This window comes from Suillus plorans, assembly GCF_016647745.1.
Source record: "Suillus plorans strain S12 chromosome Unknown HD556scaffold_1, whole genome shotgun sequence".
Lineage (NCBI taxonomy): Eukaryota > Fungi > Basidiomycota > Agaricomycetes > Boletales > Suillaceae > Suillus > Suillus plorans.
In genome coordinates, this window is record NW_024537385.1 from 1,990,537 (window position 1) to 2,004,876 (window position 14,340).

At 48.2% G+C, this 14,340-nt stretch overlaps 4 protein-coding genes across 4 annotated transcripts; 2 read left to right on the forward strand and 2 right to left on the reverse strand.

Annotated features, from left to right (window-relative positions):
* Positions 1 to 668: 668 nt before the first annotated feature.
* On the forward strand, positions 669 to 3,944 carry HD556DRAFT_45245 (amino acid transporter). The gene is made up of 19 exons (XM_041310635.1): positions 669 to 710; positions 966 to 1,227; positions 1,286 to 1,313; positions 1,369 to 1,377; positions 1,438 to 1,452; positions 1,502 to 1,568; positions 1,619 to 1,815; positions 1,875 to 1,946; positions 2,007 to 2,083; positions 2,132 to 2,168; positions 2,226 to 2,353; positions 2,414 to 2,417; positions 2,473 to 2,499; positions 2,550 to 2,702; positions 2,754 to 2,824; positions 2,887 to 2,896; positions 2,955 to 3,383; positions 3,438 to 3,497; positions 3,549 to 3,944. Exons 2-19 carry the CDS (start codon positions 1,144 to 1,146, stop codon positions 3,629 to 3,631), a joined length of 1,551 nt encoding a protein of 516 aa, XP_041168019.1. The 5' UTR covers positions 669 to 710; positions 966 to 1,143; the 3' UTR covers positions 3,632 to 3,944.
* Positions 3,945 to 5,252: 1,308 nt separating this feature from the next.
* HD556DRAFT_1428431 (amino acid transporter) lies at positions 5,253 to 7,711 on the forward strand (the record flags this gene model as incomplete). Its single annotated transcript, XM_041304709.1, has 14 exons — positions 5,253 to 5,336; positions 5,394 to 5,421; positions 5,612 to 5,678; positions 5,724 to 5,920; positions 5,972 to 6,073; positions 6,104 to 6,180; positions 6,227 to 6,263; positions 6,316 to 6,443; positions 6,543 to 6,585; positions 6,636 to 6,782; positions 6,835 to 6,909; positions 7,031 to 7,459; positions 7,514 to 7,573; positions 7,620 to 7,711. 14 exons carry the CDS (start codon positions 5,253 to 5,255, stop codon positions 7,709 to 7,711), a joined length of 1,566 nt encoding a protein of 521 aa, XP_041168020.1.
* HD556DRAFT_45039 (uncharacterized protein) lies at positions 7,612 to 9,370 on the reverse strand. The gene is made up of 6 exons (XM_041310633.1): positions 9,144 to 9,370; positions 9,005 to 9,080; positions 8,869 to 8,953; positions 8,709 to 8,818; positions 8,440 to 8,640; positions 7,612 to 8,382 (listed from the first exon to the last, which is right to left on the reverse strand). Exons 2-6 carry the CDS (start codon positions 9,065 to 9,067, stop codon positions 7,978 to 7,980), a joined length of 864 nt encoding a protein of 287 aa, XP_041168021.1. The 5' UTR covers positions 9,068 to 9,080; positions 9,144 to 9,370; the 3' UTR covers positions 7,612 to 7,977.
* A 4,241-nt stretch (positions 9,371 to 13,611) lies between these two features.
* HD556DRAFT_45823 (uncharacterized protein) lies at positions 13,612 to 14,258 on the reverse strand. Its single transcript, XM_041310662.1, has 2 exons — positions 14,235 to 14,258; positions 13,612 to 14,098 (listed from the first exon to the last, which is right to left on the reverse strand). Exon 2 carries the CDS (start codon positions 14,081 to 14,083, stop codon positions 13,799 to 13,801), a length of 285 nt encoding a protein of 94 aa, XP_041168022.1. The 5' UTR covers positions 14,084 to 14,098; positions 14,235 to 14,258; the 3' UTR covers positions 13,612 to 13,798.
* Between the last annotated feature and the right edge of the window lie 82 nt (positions 14,259 to 14,340).

The window sequence follows — 14,340 nt, forward strand, 5'->3', positions numbered from 1 at the left end:
ACCGACCTTTACCGAGCTTACCGAGATTTCAGGAAATCACCTTGAGCGCCATTAATGTATGAGCGAGGACTACGAATGCGGAAAATGCCGTTGTTTGTAATTGTGGACGATTCGCGGAATTAACGGGTTGGCATATGACCTTGCTTGCAAGGTGACGATTAAGGCTACCTTCCCGCATCTTCCTACTCTCACTGTCACCGTCTCGCGGCTCTTTCGAATCCTGAATGCTCTGAAGGTACAATTAATGGGGTTAGAAATATTCAGCCGCATGTACGCCCATTACGGTACGCCATCGCGGTCTTGTGACGTTGCACTGATAACTCTAGCAGATCCTAAAGGCAATATTCTTCGTGGCGCATTTCGGCAATGTGAGTCAGGCTCAAGAGAATAATAATGTAGTCCGGCTTTGGTCTTCAAATGGGGGTGAGTTCAGCACGTTGGATTATGGGGTTTAACGTTTGTTGGCTAACACACGTTGATGTATCCAATGACTATCCAATATATTGAACCCACTGTCATTTCGCACCTTTGTGATATATATCTGCAGTGGCCAAATGACGGGAAAGTCTGCCAATCATGGCAAAATTCAAAATTCTATATCGTACTCCGTAGAACGAGACCCTCAGGTCTCGGATCCAAGAGACACCGTCACATCTCTGGACCCCGGTACGGGTAACACCGCTCAGTTTCGAATGTCGGGCGCTGGCGCAGTTGAGTATACCACCTGCTTTTGATAACCACGAACGAGGCTCGAGTTTCCAAAGTGGCTATATGTGTGTGCAGATCCCCAATAGGCGTCCTACTATTTCCTCCTCACTATCATTCGTTTTCTCGGTGCACGTTTACTTGTCTGCGGTATGATAAACCCAAATAACCCATACACTTCCGCCATTCGCAAGTGGTGTGGGAACATGAATCGTCTTCTGTCGCACTTGCTACGATATTGACGCATTTCTATTGAATAGGTTGTACCACTTCTCAACGGGCGTCCCACGGCGGAGGCACCCGTGGAGTGCATGAATATGATAAACAGTTCCCCGTCCAAAAGCCCAGGTGCCACGTTGCATTTTTGTTAGCACTTGGTACATAAATTTCTCCTTCGCATATGGGTCTACTGCCTCTTTCTCCCATTGTGCCCTCAAGATGAACTTCAAAGATCAAGTCAACGCGGACGCTGTCGCCCGGGATAGTCTGGAGAAGCTAGGCTACAAGCAGGAGATGACACGGGTTTGTGCTTGTGCTTGTTCCTGTTCGATAAATATGTGATGTTCGCGGTCGTTGCTAGTCTCGAGGACTAGTACAAATATTGTTCAGTGAGTAGAGCGTTCCTTTCACTGCGTCACAAAAATTGAATGCTTCCAAAAAAAGTGACGCTAGGTCAGTCTACCGGCTTGAGCGAAACTGCCCACTGAACCGTTGACCCAATGATTTGGTTAGCAATCATGGCAGTCCGTATGTCTGAGCAGCGATTTTCTCAACGCCACGACTTACCCTCTGGTAGCATTCGGTCTTGCAACGCCTATAGCAACGTCGCTCATTGGAGGTGGTCCAGCGGTAATGATATGGGGGTAAATGTACACTTTCCACCTTATCTAGAACGTGATTTGACATATTGTAGTTGGATCCTGGTTTCAGTCCTGACCCAAACCCTCGCTCTTTCACTGGCGGAGATATGCTCCAAATATCCTACATCAGCAGGGACATACTACTGGTGTTATCGACTTGCGTCCCCCCGCACGCGACTTCTTTCCTCCTGGATCAATGGTTGGTTGACGGTCGTTGGTAGTTGGACAGCTGATTTGAGTGTCAAATTTGGTATTTATCCCTATGCTTTGTCACTTCCGATTACCTATATCAGTAACGCATTTTCCCAGCGACTGCTCAACTTGTTGTTGCCGGAGTCGGAATATATTATTCTGAATGGGACGCGACAGCATTGCAAACATGTAAGGATCCTTCTGTGTAGTAATATTTGCGCTTGCTGACCACTTAGTTCCCCGATGTAGACATGATTTTCCTCGGTGTGACTGCCATTGCTAGCATATTCTGCATATTCTTAAACAGGCTCCTACCAACCATCGATGTAGGTCCTTACCTGTTTATTGTTGCCAAGATACCCATAGCCTGCCAGATTATTTGTGCTTGCTGGACGGGTTTAGGCATCATCGGTACGTTTTACCCGTGACTGTTCTGCCTATTATTATCCTAAATTTGGATGTTTGAAGTTATCTCGATATGCTTGTTAGCCAAGGCCGCAGTAGGCCGTCATCCCGCCTCTTTCGCGCTCGGGAACTTCGATCCCTCATTTTCAGGATGGACGCCTGGATGGTCGTTCTTCATCGGTATATTGCCGGTACGATCGCTATTACTTATGACAACTCATACTCAATATTACCACAATGTATCAAAACAGCCTGGTAAGATGTTAACGTTATTTATCACAGTGGGTTAGGGAGCTGAACCATGTCTCAGCATATACATATTCCGGTATAGGAATGAGTACGTCTCTAACAGCGGTCATGACCATATTTACCCGGCTGATATTCAAGAATCAGTCACAAATATGGCCGAAGAGGTTTATAACCCTTCTGAAATACTCCCGAAGGCTATCACCTGGTCCATACCCATTAGCGCATTATCTGGCATATTATTCCTTCTGCCAATCCTTTTCACAATCCCAGATGTCGACACATTGCTTCAAGGTTAGTTTTATGCTGAGGTAACTTGTGCTCCTCACGTAATATGCCATCCAGTTTCTTCCGGTCAACCTATTGGTGTCATGTTCACTTTGATCATGGGCTCCAGGGCTGGTGGTTTCGGGCTGGTGAGTGTCTATCGTGGCCTTTCGTCCGGCGCGCTGCATCTCTGATTTGGCGGGGTATCCAGTGGTTCATTAGTACGTTACAATTGATCTCCACCACTGATTAGCCTAGCTTTCTCATCACCTTCCAAAGTATTCGGTATCGGTATGTTTTGTTCAATGTCCACGTCATGTATCAGTTCTCGTGCAACATGGGCGTTCGCACGTGATAAAGCTATTCCATTTCATCGGTGCTTCTCCAAAATCGGCCCTTACTTTGGAGATGTCCCCGTGAACGCGTATGCACTCTCCACCGTGATCCAAGTTCTCCTTGGACTCGTCTACCTCGGTTCCTCAGCTGCATTCAACGCTTTTGCAGGAGTCGCCGTCATGTGTCTTGGAGCATCTTACGCGATGCCCATTGCCATCTCGCTGATGGACGCCCGGCGAGACATGCATGATGCCCCATTCAATCTTGGTAGCTTCGGTACCGTCATCAATGCAGTCGCAGTGCTGTGGATCATGTTTGTCACCGTGCTATTCTCGATGCCTGCTGTCATCCCAGTAACGATGTGGTCGATGAGTGAGTGGTTTTTGCTCAAGTGGGTGGGTTGATGCACTGAATGTGTACGGGTAGATTATGCTTCGGTAGTGTTTGGGGGGTTCGGGGTGATTAGTGCAACGTGGTATATGATCAGTAGGTTGTTTGCTTGCCGTTCGGGAACTTCGTGGGATTAATGTGATTCAGACGGCCAGTTTTATTATAGAGGACCTCCAATCCAGGAAGATTCAACTAGCTCGTCTGGATCCTCGGACTCTGCTTTACATTGAAATGATTCTAAGCGACAATCGTGGAGATACTATCATCAAACGATAGTGGTCAAGATCAAGGTGTCAGCGCATGGTAGCTCTCGCCTTTCGGTCTCCCATGCATATGATTGTGATTATTATAGCAGTTAAGCCATTGTGCAGAGTCTATAGACATGATGTTGTGTTAGACTAGACTAGATGTCGCATGGTGGTGAAAACCCCGTTTTTCCAAAGTCAAAGCCTAGTACCACTCCAAGGGTGATTTTGTGGTTGCAAGTACATTTGATCTAATGTCAGCAACACCTTGAGCTAGACCCGAGGATTTTGGCGAAGCTCCAGAAGGAAATAGATAATTCTGTAGCGATAGAACAGATAAGATAGAAGGCAGGGAACTAAAGTGCCAAGAGACGCATTTTGATCATGCGTTGATTGTCCGCTAGTCTCGGTAATAGACGGACCGCTGGTTTCATCACAGGTGCCTGACTTTGTGGGCGCTCTTGTACAGTTGTGTAAGCATTGAGAACGGGAGAAACTGTATGTTTGATTGCAAGCTGGTGGTTTCTTTCGGGCAGAAGCCCCGCAGGGGCAACCCGGCCCCGGTAGTTACCCGACCTATGCAAAAGTGAGCCAAGGTGAGCCGCTATTCCTACATTAGTAGGAGTAAATGCGACGCAGCGAAGTGAACCTCGGATCCCCAGATCATGGGAGCCGCAAAGCGGCGCATCAAGGTGAGGCTAGATAAGGAGACGGTTAGTAACAAAGGTAGTAAGGAGGCATCCGCGTGAGCATAATTGTGGGCATCTGCATCAATGCATACATTCATGTCCACGGAAGTGCGCGAATATACATGCGCACAGCAGCAGGTGTTGGCAAGGAGGGTACTTTGGGGTCGCTCGTTTGCCACTGGCAGAAAGTGTCATGTTGACTGGGTGAATGATTCCTTCCTTTATCAGGTTCTGTGGTGAGAGAGTTCACAACGGTGAATTTCCTACATGAGTAAGCTTGAGAGAGCAATGCTATAGCACCTTCGAGTGCTCTTTACTTATGATGGCCGGCTTCCCCGTCGGACTTGCCTTCATTGCATGCAGATGGCACACAAGTTCGGACCTGAGCCATCAAAGCTCACCGAAGTTTATGGAAAAGAAAATCAGAAAGGCGGCTGGCTGCAGACAGGGCGCCGGAGCTTGCTGGAGTGTATCCTGGGTGCTGTGTGATTGAGGAAGAAGCCATATGCTGCACAGCCGCTATACGAACCCTAACCCTACAATCGTACCTCACTCTGGGATAGAATTCCCAACCGTGGAACCTGGAAAAACGCAGCCGAAGAATCCTTTCCTGTAAGTATATCGGTTCTAGTGCCGCCCTCGTCCCTCAGAGTCTACTAGTACACCATTAATGTGGTCACGAGGTGTAGTGGGACGCGAAAAGAACTCTCACTGTAGTTCTTTTCACCGTGCTGATGGACACCCCTTGCTTATCAGCCGCTCGTAAGGTTCTCCACAAGGGCCGCTGCGCATCTAAACCGCATGAGTATGATAGGTAATTTTTATTCCCAAGCTGGAGTTCTGTTCGCATCCGGAGCAATATATGCGTCGCCCCTTGCCCCATATCGGATGCCGTTACCTTTCATTGTGCTACCACAATGAGCTTGAAAGATTCAGTCGATGTGGACGCTGGTGCCCGTGTCGGGCTGGAGAAGCTAGGCTACAAGCAGGAGATGAAACGGGTTTGTGCTTGTTCTTGTTCACTTTGATCCGCATTTCATGCCTTTGGTCGTCACTAGTCTAGAGGACTGGTACACATATTGTTCAGTGAGTAGGGCGCCCTTCTCGTCGTGTCGCGGAAATTAATATACATTCCAAAAAGTGACGCTAGGTCAGTTCTTTAGTTCAAGCGAAGACACATCCTGATCTGTTAGTTCAACGATTCAATTAGCAATCATGGCAGTCCGTGCGTTTAAGCAGCAATCTCGATGAATACTACGACTGACGCCCCTCGCAGCATATGGTCTTGCGGCTCCTATCGCAACATCGCTCGTTGGAGGTGGTCCAGCGGTAATGATATGGGGGTAAATTTACCCTTTATAGCTCGAACATGATTTGACACAGTGCAGATGGATTCTGGTGTCAATCTTGACCCAAACACTGGCTCTTTCACTTGCAGAGATATGCTCCAAATATCCTACATCAGCAGGGGCATACTACTGGTGTTATCGACTTGGATCTCCACACACGCGAGTTCTTGCCTCTTGGATCAATGGCTGGTTGACAGTCGTTGGTGTTTGGACGATTGCTCTGAGTGTCACATTTGGTATTACTTCCTGTGCACACCCTTCCGAGTATAACTGATGCAGTCTATCAGGAACTGCTCAACTTATTGTGGCTGGTGCCGGAATATACCATCCTGAATGGACTGCAACAGCGTGGCAAACATGCAAGGCTTCATCTATAGTCTATCAATATGGTTTTCTGACCGGTCTGTGACTCATTCTAGATATGATTTTCCTCGGCGTGACCGCTGTTGCCTGTTTGTTCTGCCTGTTCTTCAACAAGCACCTGCCGGCCATCGATGTAAGCTCTCACTTACGGATCTACTCTGAAATTTATACGTTGCCAGATTATTTGCGCTTGCTGGACTGGTTTAGGCATCATCGGTACGTTTTGCATTGCAACTCGTCCCTGTGCGCTGAGTTGAGTCGTTTCAAGTAATCTTGATATGTGTATCCGTCAAGGCTGCGGCAGGACGCCATTCTATCTCTTTTGCGCTTGGACATTTTGATGCGTCTTATTCAGGATGGACGCCTGGGTGGTCTTTCTTTATTGGTACATTACCGGTATGATCGCTGTTAGACATTGAAGCCCTTACTCGATACTCACGATGCATTTAACAGCCTGGTGAGAAGCTGTTATTTATCAAGCTGTAAGACTCAGAGCTGAACAACGTCCTAGCATACACATACTCTGCTATAGGAATGAGTATGTCAATGCCTTTGCACCGTGTTCACTGACTTACACCTCGAAACCAGTTACCAACATGGCCGAAGAGGTTCACAACCCTTCTGAAATACTCCCGAAGGCTATCACCTGGTCCATACCCATTGGCACATTATCTGGCATAGTATTCCTTCTGCCAATCCTTTTCACGCTCCCGGATATCGACACTTTGCTTCAAGGTTAGTTTCACGCTGGAAGAACTTGTGCTTCTCATGTATATATGTCAATCAGTTTCTTCTGGTCAACCAATTGGTGTAATGTTTACTTTGATCATGGGCTCCAAGGCTGGTGGTTTCGGGCTGGTGAGTCTGTCGTGACCTTTCGTCCGGTGCTGCATCCCTGATTTGGATTGGTGTTCAGTGGTTCATTGGTAGGTCACAATTGGTCTCTACCAAGTAACCTCGCCCTCTTATCTCACTTTTCGAAGTATTTGGTATCGGTATGTTTTGTGCGATCTCCATATCTTGCGCCGCTTCTCGCGCAACATGGGCGTTTGCACGCGATAAAGCCATCCCATTTCATCAGTTGTTCTCAAAGATCAGTCCCTACCTCGACGATGTCCCCGTCAATGCCCTACTACTCTCCACCGTCATCCAGATTCTCCTTGGACTCATCTACCTCGGCTCCACGGCGGCGTTCAACGCCTTTGTGGGCGTCGCTGTCATGTGCCTCGGAGCATCCTACGCCATGCCCGTTGCGATGTCGCTGATGAACGCCCGGCGAGATATGCACGATGCCCCATTCAACCTTGGCAGGTTCGGTACCGCGATCAATGCAGTCGCAGTGCTGTGGATCATGTTCGCTATGGTGCTATTCTCAATGCCTGCTGTCATCCCAGTCACGAGGGTTTCGATGAGTGGGTGTCTTTGTCTTGCGTGTGTGGGCTGAGACGCTAAATAGAATCGGTTAGACTATGCTTCGGTAGTGTTTGTGGGCTTTGGGGTGATCAGTGCTGTGTGGTATTTGATCAGTAGGTTTTTTGTTTGCACTTTGGCAACTTGCTTATTGTGGTTTAGATGGCCGGTTTCACTATACAGGGCCTCCCATCCCGGAAGAGTCCGCGGCTTCCTCGGAATCCAATCGGTCGACCTCCCCACTTCAAGGATGATTTAAAAAGTCGAAGGTCTACATGTCATGGTCTCCCTGCTATTACAGCATTACTTTCAAACTATGTACAAAATGTCTTGAGTTCCCTGCCCCAGCTTTGATTGCAATGAATCACATTCAGATTCCTTCCTAAATAATGGTAACAGGTATTAGAGGGTATGAGATATCATGCAACGAGTGTCAGCTGCGGCAGGAAACATGGTATAACAATAGCAAGCAAGTGCAGTGAAATGATATGAGTTGAGGGAGCAATCACGCCCGGTTTCACTACGCGCGTAGTTTCGGAATCACTTTGACCATCTGGTCGATGTTGATGAACTGGACCCAAGCCTCTAGATCTTTCGCGTTATCATGCCAGATGAATTTGGACTCCTTCGTACCCCTGAAGAACGCGCATGCACACTGATACGATTCCTCGAGCATGACCCCACCCATGCGTTGTACGCCGAGTTGAGCCTTGAATACACGGAACTCCCATCCCTGTAGTGGGTGGTCATCACCACGCGCAGACTCGGAGGGAATGTTGAATTCGAGGCGTGACCAGTCGAAAGCGGTGCTCTGGCCAACAGCTTTGATATATGCCGCTTTAAGCGAGAGGAGGATGGAGAGGCGCCGGAGGACGACTTCGTCCCCGAGTTCAGGATTGAGGAAGGTCATCTCTAGCGGGGTCAGCTGTGGCCGGTAGCTCGTTAGTCTTTGGTGATATTCTGTGCCTGTCTTTTGGCTTACTTTATGTGCAAAGGATTCAGCGTAGGCTGCTACTGAGACACCCTTGGGCTCTACCGAAATCTGTTTAATGCCCAACCCGATGTTTATTACTTGGCGCTGCCGTCCCTGCGTCATCACCATGCCGCAGAGTGAGTTGTCATATGCGAGGTGGTATCCAATCATGGACTGTAGAAATTTTTCTGGGGGCATGTCATCCGGTGACTGTTGTAGGGAAGTGCAATAAGCATCGATGAGTTATGGTACTCTGAGAGTCGATGACCACCACTCACCTGCTCGATCCAGTGCTTTCCATTCGAGGTGACGCAGTCTTTCCATTTTGCACGCGATATTCGTCGGTGGCGCATCATAAGAAGGGGTAACATGTGGCAAATAAGCTGTCCTGCTGAGCCGTCAGAACCCAAATCAAGCGAGTAGTGGAGTGGTGCTCACGAAAAGAATCTATAGAAGTAGGCTGGTACGGCAGTCTGGCATGAGGGACGCAATCCTGCACAAGGTGAAAACATTTGTCGTATTCCTGAAGAGACAAGGTCAGGCGCTGGACTATCAACAACAATATTGGTCAGACCTCTGTCAATACATCACGATTCAGTGAGAGCATCCAGACGAGAAGTGGACAGTCCATGGCCATTGTTTCACAGGGTCTGAGAGAGAATTCAAACAGTCTATTACTACGGGCGGTGGCGCAGTGAATGAATGCAGCGCACCTGAGTGATCTTGGGCCTATAATTGGGCAGTAAAATTACAAAATCCTGGTGTTAGCCGCGATACAAGTCTTCAAATTTATCCAGGAAGCAAGGTGGAGGCCACGGAAGATACACAGCAATGGCGCAGGCCCTGGCACAGTAGGTTCATTATAAGGTGATCACCAGCCTAACAAGCAAACCGCACAATTTGGGTCGCCACGTGCCGGGCCACCGGAATTCTGCCTGCCATCTCTTTTTTTTTTTTTGATTGCAGTTTCGTTTCACGTGAACAACTCAAAGGCACTCTCATCTCGGCCATGCATGATCAGTACGTGTTTGACAGCTGTCGTCGACAATACTCGAGGACGTCGGAGATGAACAGTGATACTTTTTAGCTTATCTCTCAAGTTTGCAGTCGACCGCGTGCCGCATTCTGTCCTTATTCGAATCAGATCCGATTCCAAGAAGGCTGTCCTGTGGAGAGACACGTCTTCCCATGATTTCGACTTGCTATTTGAACCCTAGCGCTACCCATTACGGGAGGTTACAGGGTATCACCAGCTCTAATAGCTAGTCCCTCGCCCAAACAGAAGACAATCAGAGAATCGTGGGCCCTTCTCGTGCAAAGCACCCAAATGGATTACTCCACCATCTGCTCAGCTAGAAAGTTCGGGAGCTGCACGCACTTAATGCATGCATGATGAAACCACCTAAAAGGGTAAGATGGCCCTGAGAGGACTCCGACTTATCTCAGTACAAGTTCCAAGTAACCACATTGCGTTAGAAGCAAATACAGGGATTGCCTGCGGCCTGCTCATTCATTTCAACATCCTCACCGCCGCTCAATAGTCCACCCACTGTATTCACTGCATCTGCCGACGGCAGCGGCTCCAGGTCCTTCACCGTCGGACTGACGCGCTGAGCCACATCCGTGGCGAATGGAGTAAAGCTAAAGCCACCTGCTTCTGAGGGCATCTCGCAAGATGCCCTGATCGTGATATCTGATCGTGTCATGGAACGCATGAAGTTCAGAAGCTTGATAGCAGGCTGCAATCGAAGTCAGGTGGGAATCATTCTGCTAGCCATTGAAACACACGTACGATACGCTTAATATTTTCATCCTTCGCGTCCTTGGCACTCTTTTCAAGTCACACCAAGAATGGAACGAGACGCAACGAGATGCTTGTGACCTTATGCTCAACTATCGCATGCACAACAGGCCGCATAACTGCCCCTCACGCTATCGGCCTCGGGTGTACGACATTAACCGCAATGGGAGGCTCTTCTTCCGCGAAAGCCACATCAAGAATAGCATTTGATACAGCGTGGGGAGGGATCCAGCTTAGAAGCTGAACCGTGTGTCAATGATGGGTCCCTCCTGGGTACGTTCGGGAAAGATACACTTATCGGGCTTCCGGAAGCCCACCTAGACCGACAGACTTGACGATGATCGACGTCGTCGACCAAGCTCCTCGTGGGGGCCCTTCCCATATTTGATCAGTTCTAAACGAGGGTGCACTTGTTGACCTTGTTCGACAGATTTGTACACTCCTAGAAGCAGGATACGACTTATCCTTTCACAAACGTATTTACTCACAGCACAGCCAGGGCAGAATTCTGTGACCATACACGCGTTGCACTGCATTTCTCCCAGGAAAGGTCCATTCGCTCTATCCCAGCCTTGAGCAGTTGATGCAGGATAGGCGAACATGGAACCCAGCCTTGGATGGCGCGAAGAAAATAGTATGAGGTCTGCGTTCCCCTCGCTTGAGGCTCAAAGACGGCAGCGCCAGTTACAGATGTGCGGATCTACGTTATGTTTGAATGCATTTGAATTGACTATTATAGTCAGACTAGCAATGAAACAAACCTTGTGATGCGATTGATCATCCAGACCCGGATCATAGTGAGAAGTATCAGTTTCTACATGCACCAGCCCCTCAGACACGGAAGGGTGATATCCAGGCCGCCTCCTTTGAAACCAAATTTCTGACATCGTTCGTTAGATGCTGATGGACGATTGAAGGCATATACGCTACAGACACATCCCCGTGCTGGAGCAGATATGAAAGCAGGTATGAGCCAAGACCGTCTATGGACCCAGTGAAGATGACCACATAATCACCTCGCCTGCGTCCGTCAATCAAAGTAACAGTCATCTTCTTGATGCCAATTTTGGTATCAACCGGTATTGTATGCCTTTCGTGAGCTGGCTAATCGAAAATTTTGAAAAAACGATGTTCTGCGCGATCCCTCAGGGAGCCGATGTTTCTGAGGAATAGACTAGACGTAAGGGGGGTCAGTTGAACATATACCTTAATTCGCCCTCGACCCACCTGTCAAAGCCTTGAGCAAATAACTATCAAGCACGTTGGCGGCACTCACAGCAGCAGTATGCCATGAGACAGCTCTCAGCGTTATCTATAGTCTAGTTCGTACTAGGCAAAGGCACATCAATGCCTGCTGTAGTGCTGCCCTCCACCTTTTCGTACCTGTCGCCCATGAATATCATGTTCGCGCATTGGCGGATGTATGAAATGCTCATAGGGCATTGATCTCCTCGTCGTGCAACTTGACAGCTCCCTTGCCAACTCGCAGCACGTGCTTTCACTGCGTATCACGATTCACAAGAACGATCTCCTTGAAGATCCTGCTGGAAGCAGGGGCCTCCTGATTCGCTTCTATATCTGGCCTTCAAGTTCACCGGTATCGTTAGACTCGATAGCAGCAAGTGTATATGGCACGAGCTTACCAAATTCCATTCCTGAACCCAGCAAGCCGCTTCCCGTCATCGACATCGATTTCGTGCCCCGCCCGTGGCACTATGAGGATTCCGACATGGTTGCATTTCCCAGTTGAACATGACGGTACCGTTCACGTAGGGGTTGGCGAAAATAGTGCTCTATATGAGAGCTGGCACTGGCTTTTCACCAGATGAGAGCACTAACATGTCATCCATCTTCTTACGCTGCAAGGACAATATTAGAAAGCGATATGGATGGCACGAATCTTCTACATACCCTCGACTGTTGGATGTTTGATAATACATCTGAAGAAGCATAACCTTTGATGTCCGAGAGATTCTCTGTGCCGGAACTATCTGCGAGCAACTTGAAGTATTCGACAACTGAGAGGGGATGTCAAGACCGAGACCTACCAAAACTCGACATTCATATATACTGTCTTTCTGAGGAACCCACCTGATCTTGGAGTTTGGTCCAAATCGCACGCAGACCTTTAATATTCGCACAACTTCATCTCGGAAGAAGCAAGTCATGTTTCCCACTTCTGTAGCACTGTAAAGAGAATGCAGCTTGACCCCTGCATCCACTAGAGTATCTCCTATCTTGGATGTGAGCGGACCACCGGCAAAGGCCTATTATTACAGACAATTATGCGAGCCATTCCTTACCTGAAGAAATTTTCAATAATGAACTTGTGACATACGACATATTTGAGCGTCTTTTACCTGTCGACAACATTGTGCGACAACACCTTTTGCTCCAGCCTACTAAGGTATTCAGCTTCGCCTTGACTATAGAGTCCAAGATATCTTGCGGGTTGGTAATTATAGGGGATTGCCGAGGAGGATGCGGGTGGGTAAATAGACACGCTGCTGAGGGAGGCGACCGGTGTGAGCAGCTGAATATATCAACCAATGAAACTATGGAAAGGGTGCAGAACCAACGCGGATGGGATGCTAGAACCATCTTAGATGCACATATTGTTTCAGTGATTCACAGGATCAGGACTAGTGAACAACAGTCACATTAGAAATTGGAATAGGTTTTGGGAAGCCAGTACTACCTGAGGAATGCATGCAGAATATCATGACGTTCCCAGACGACCGTGAAGCTGAGGGAGGATATGGAAGAAGAGCTCCTTTTGGAGAACCCCTGACGAGTGTAGGGTACAGCTCGTTTAGCGGGCATCTTATCAATCCGCAGACAACTCGTTTCAGTACCCTGAGACTCGAAATCCCCGTCGATTAGGAAATCGAGGGAGCATGGGGAGTGGTGATTAAATGACGGCAGTTCGTTTCCTGCATCATGTTAATTTGCCACTACTACATAGATTACGAGGGGAGTGGCTTAAAATAGGTGTAGTCAGTACGTTGCTTAGGAAACGCATTCACATACAATGAAGATGAAACCCATGAATTACCGCTAGGTGTCTGAGTTCCCAGAGCGACGATCTCCTTTTCTGCTCCTGCACGACCTGGTCCAATTTTCTGGGTGGCACGATGGCAAACTCGATAGAATTCCAAGTGTGAGATGGACACCAGGTCCAATATTGCTGTCATAGATAAATAAAGTGAGTTATGTTGCGTATTGAATCCCAGCGAAATGAAGATCCCTCATGGAGAGAATGTGTGGTGTGAAGAAACCATGATGGATGATATTTTTATGGTCGCGAAGCTGGCTGTTGGGAAGACAGAAGAGGCTATTCGGAGGGCCAGGTGCGCGCAGTAATAGAGTATTTGTGTTATCATGAAGAAGAGTTTTTTTTTAGCAAGGGTCATGATATGAGATAGTCCCAAGCCTCACTATGGCCGCTCCGAAGGAAAAAAGTTGCTTGCTGTACGGGGCATTTGACGTTGCCTTTGCCATTCAGAATTATCATGGGCAAACTCGCAGTGTGCAATGATTCTATGAGAGAGTACGAGTTCTAGTCAGTTACTGTCTGGAAGCGTAACGTTTTACTGCAGTAGGGTCGCCGTAGCTTCGAGTAGTCGTCCGAGGACCGAGGAGTGTCCTTCGGGCTTTGTCGTAGCGTAGTGACAACGGGGCCCTGTGGCCGGCTGTTTGCATGACGATTGTCAAACACGCAATTTCGTGGAGTCGATGTACGTTGACCCTCCAGAGTTCGGGCCAGATAGAGAGGCTACATATAGTTTGACATGTAAGAGTAGTTGAAGTCGGTGCCAAAGGCATTGTTACAACGATGGCCAAAGACCGCATTATATCATATACTGACTTCTCCATCCTGCAGAAGCGTCAGTGAAGCTGGGGTCAGAGAGAGGGAACAAAGCACACGTACGGAACAATAAAATGGCAGAATAAAATAAGAATTGAGTGGGGCTAGACACTGATGGCTGCAGTGGTTGCTTACTAGTATACTAACCGAAACTGAGCGTCTGATCGTCCTGGCCCATTTGATTTTTGACCCGTTCGTGCCTGATAAGTTATTCCGGATCCACAGCCACTAATAGGTCCTT

Coding starts and splice junctions, on each gene's coding strand:
- HD556DRAFT_45823 (XM_041310662.1), bottom strand. CDS start 14,083: ATGCGGTCTTTGGCCATCGTTGTAACAATGCCTTTGGCACCGACTTCA.
- HD556DRAFT_45039 (XM_041310633.1), bottom strand. CDS start 9,067: ATGGCCATGGACTGTCCACTTCTCGTCTGGATGCTCTCACTGAATCGT. Junction 8,819..8,868: donor TACTTCTATAGATTCTTTTC/GTGAGCACCACT, acceptor ACGGCTCAGCAG/GACAGCTTATTTGCCACATG. Junction 8,383..8,439: donor CTGAATCCTTTGCACATAAA/GTAAGCCAAAAG, acceptor TACCGGCCACAG/CTGACCCCGCTAGAGATGAC.
- HD556DRAFT_45245 (XM_041310635.1), top strand. CDS start 1,144: ATGAACTTCAAAGATCAAGTCAACGCGGACGCTGTCGCCCGGGATAGT. Junction 2,500..2,549: donor ATATTCCGGTATAGGAATGA/GTACGTCTCTAA, acceptor CTGATATTCAAG/AATCAGTCACAAATATGGCC. Junction 2,703..2,753: donor TGTCGACACATTGCTTCAAG/GTTAGTTTTATG, acceptor TATGCCATCCAG/TTTCTTCCGGTCAACCTATT.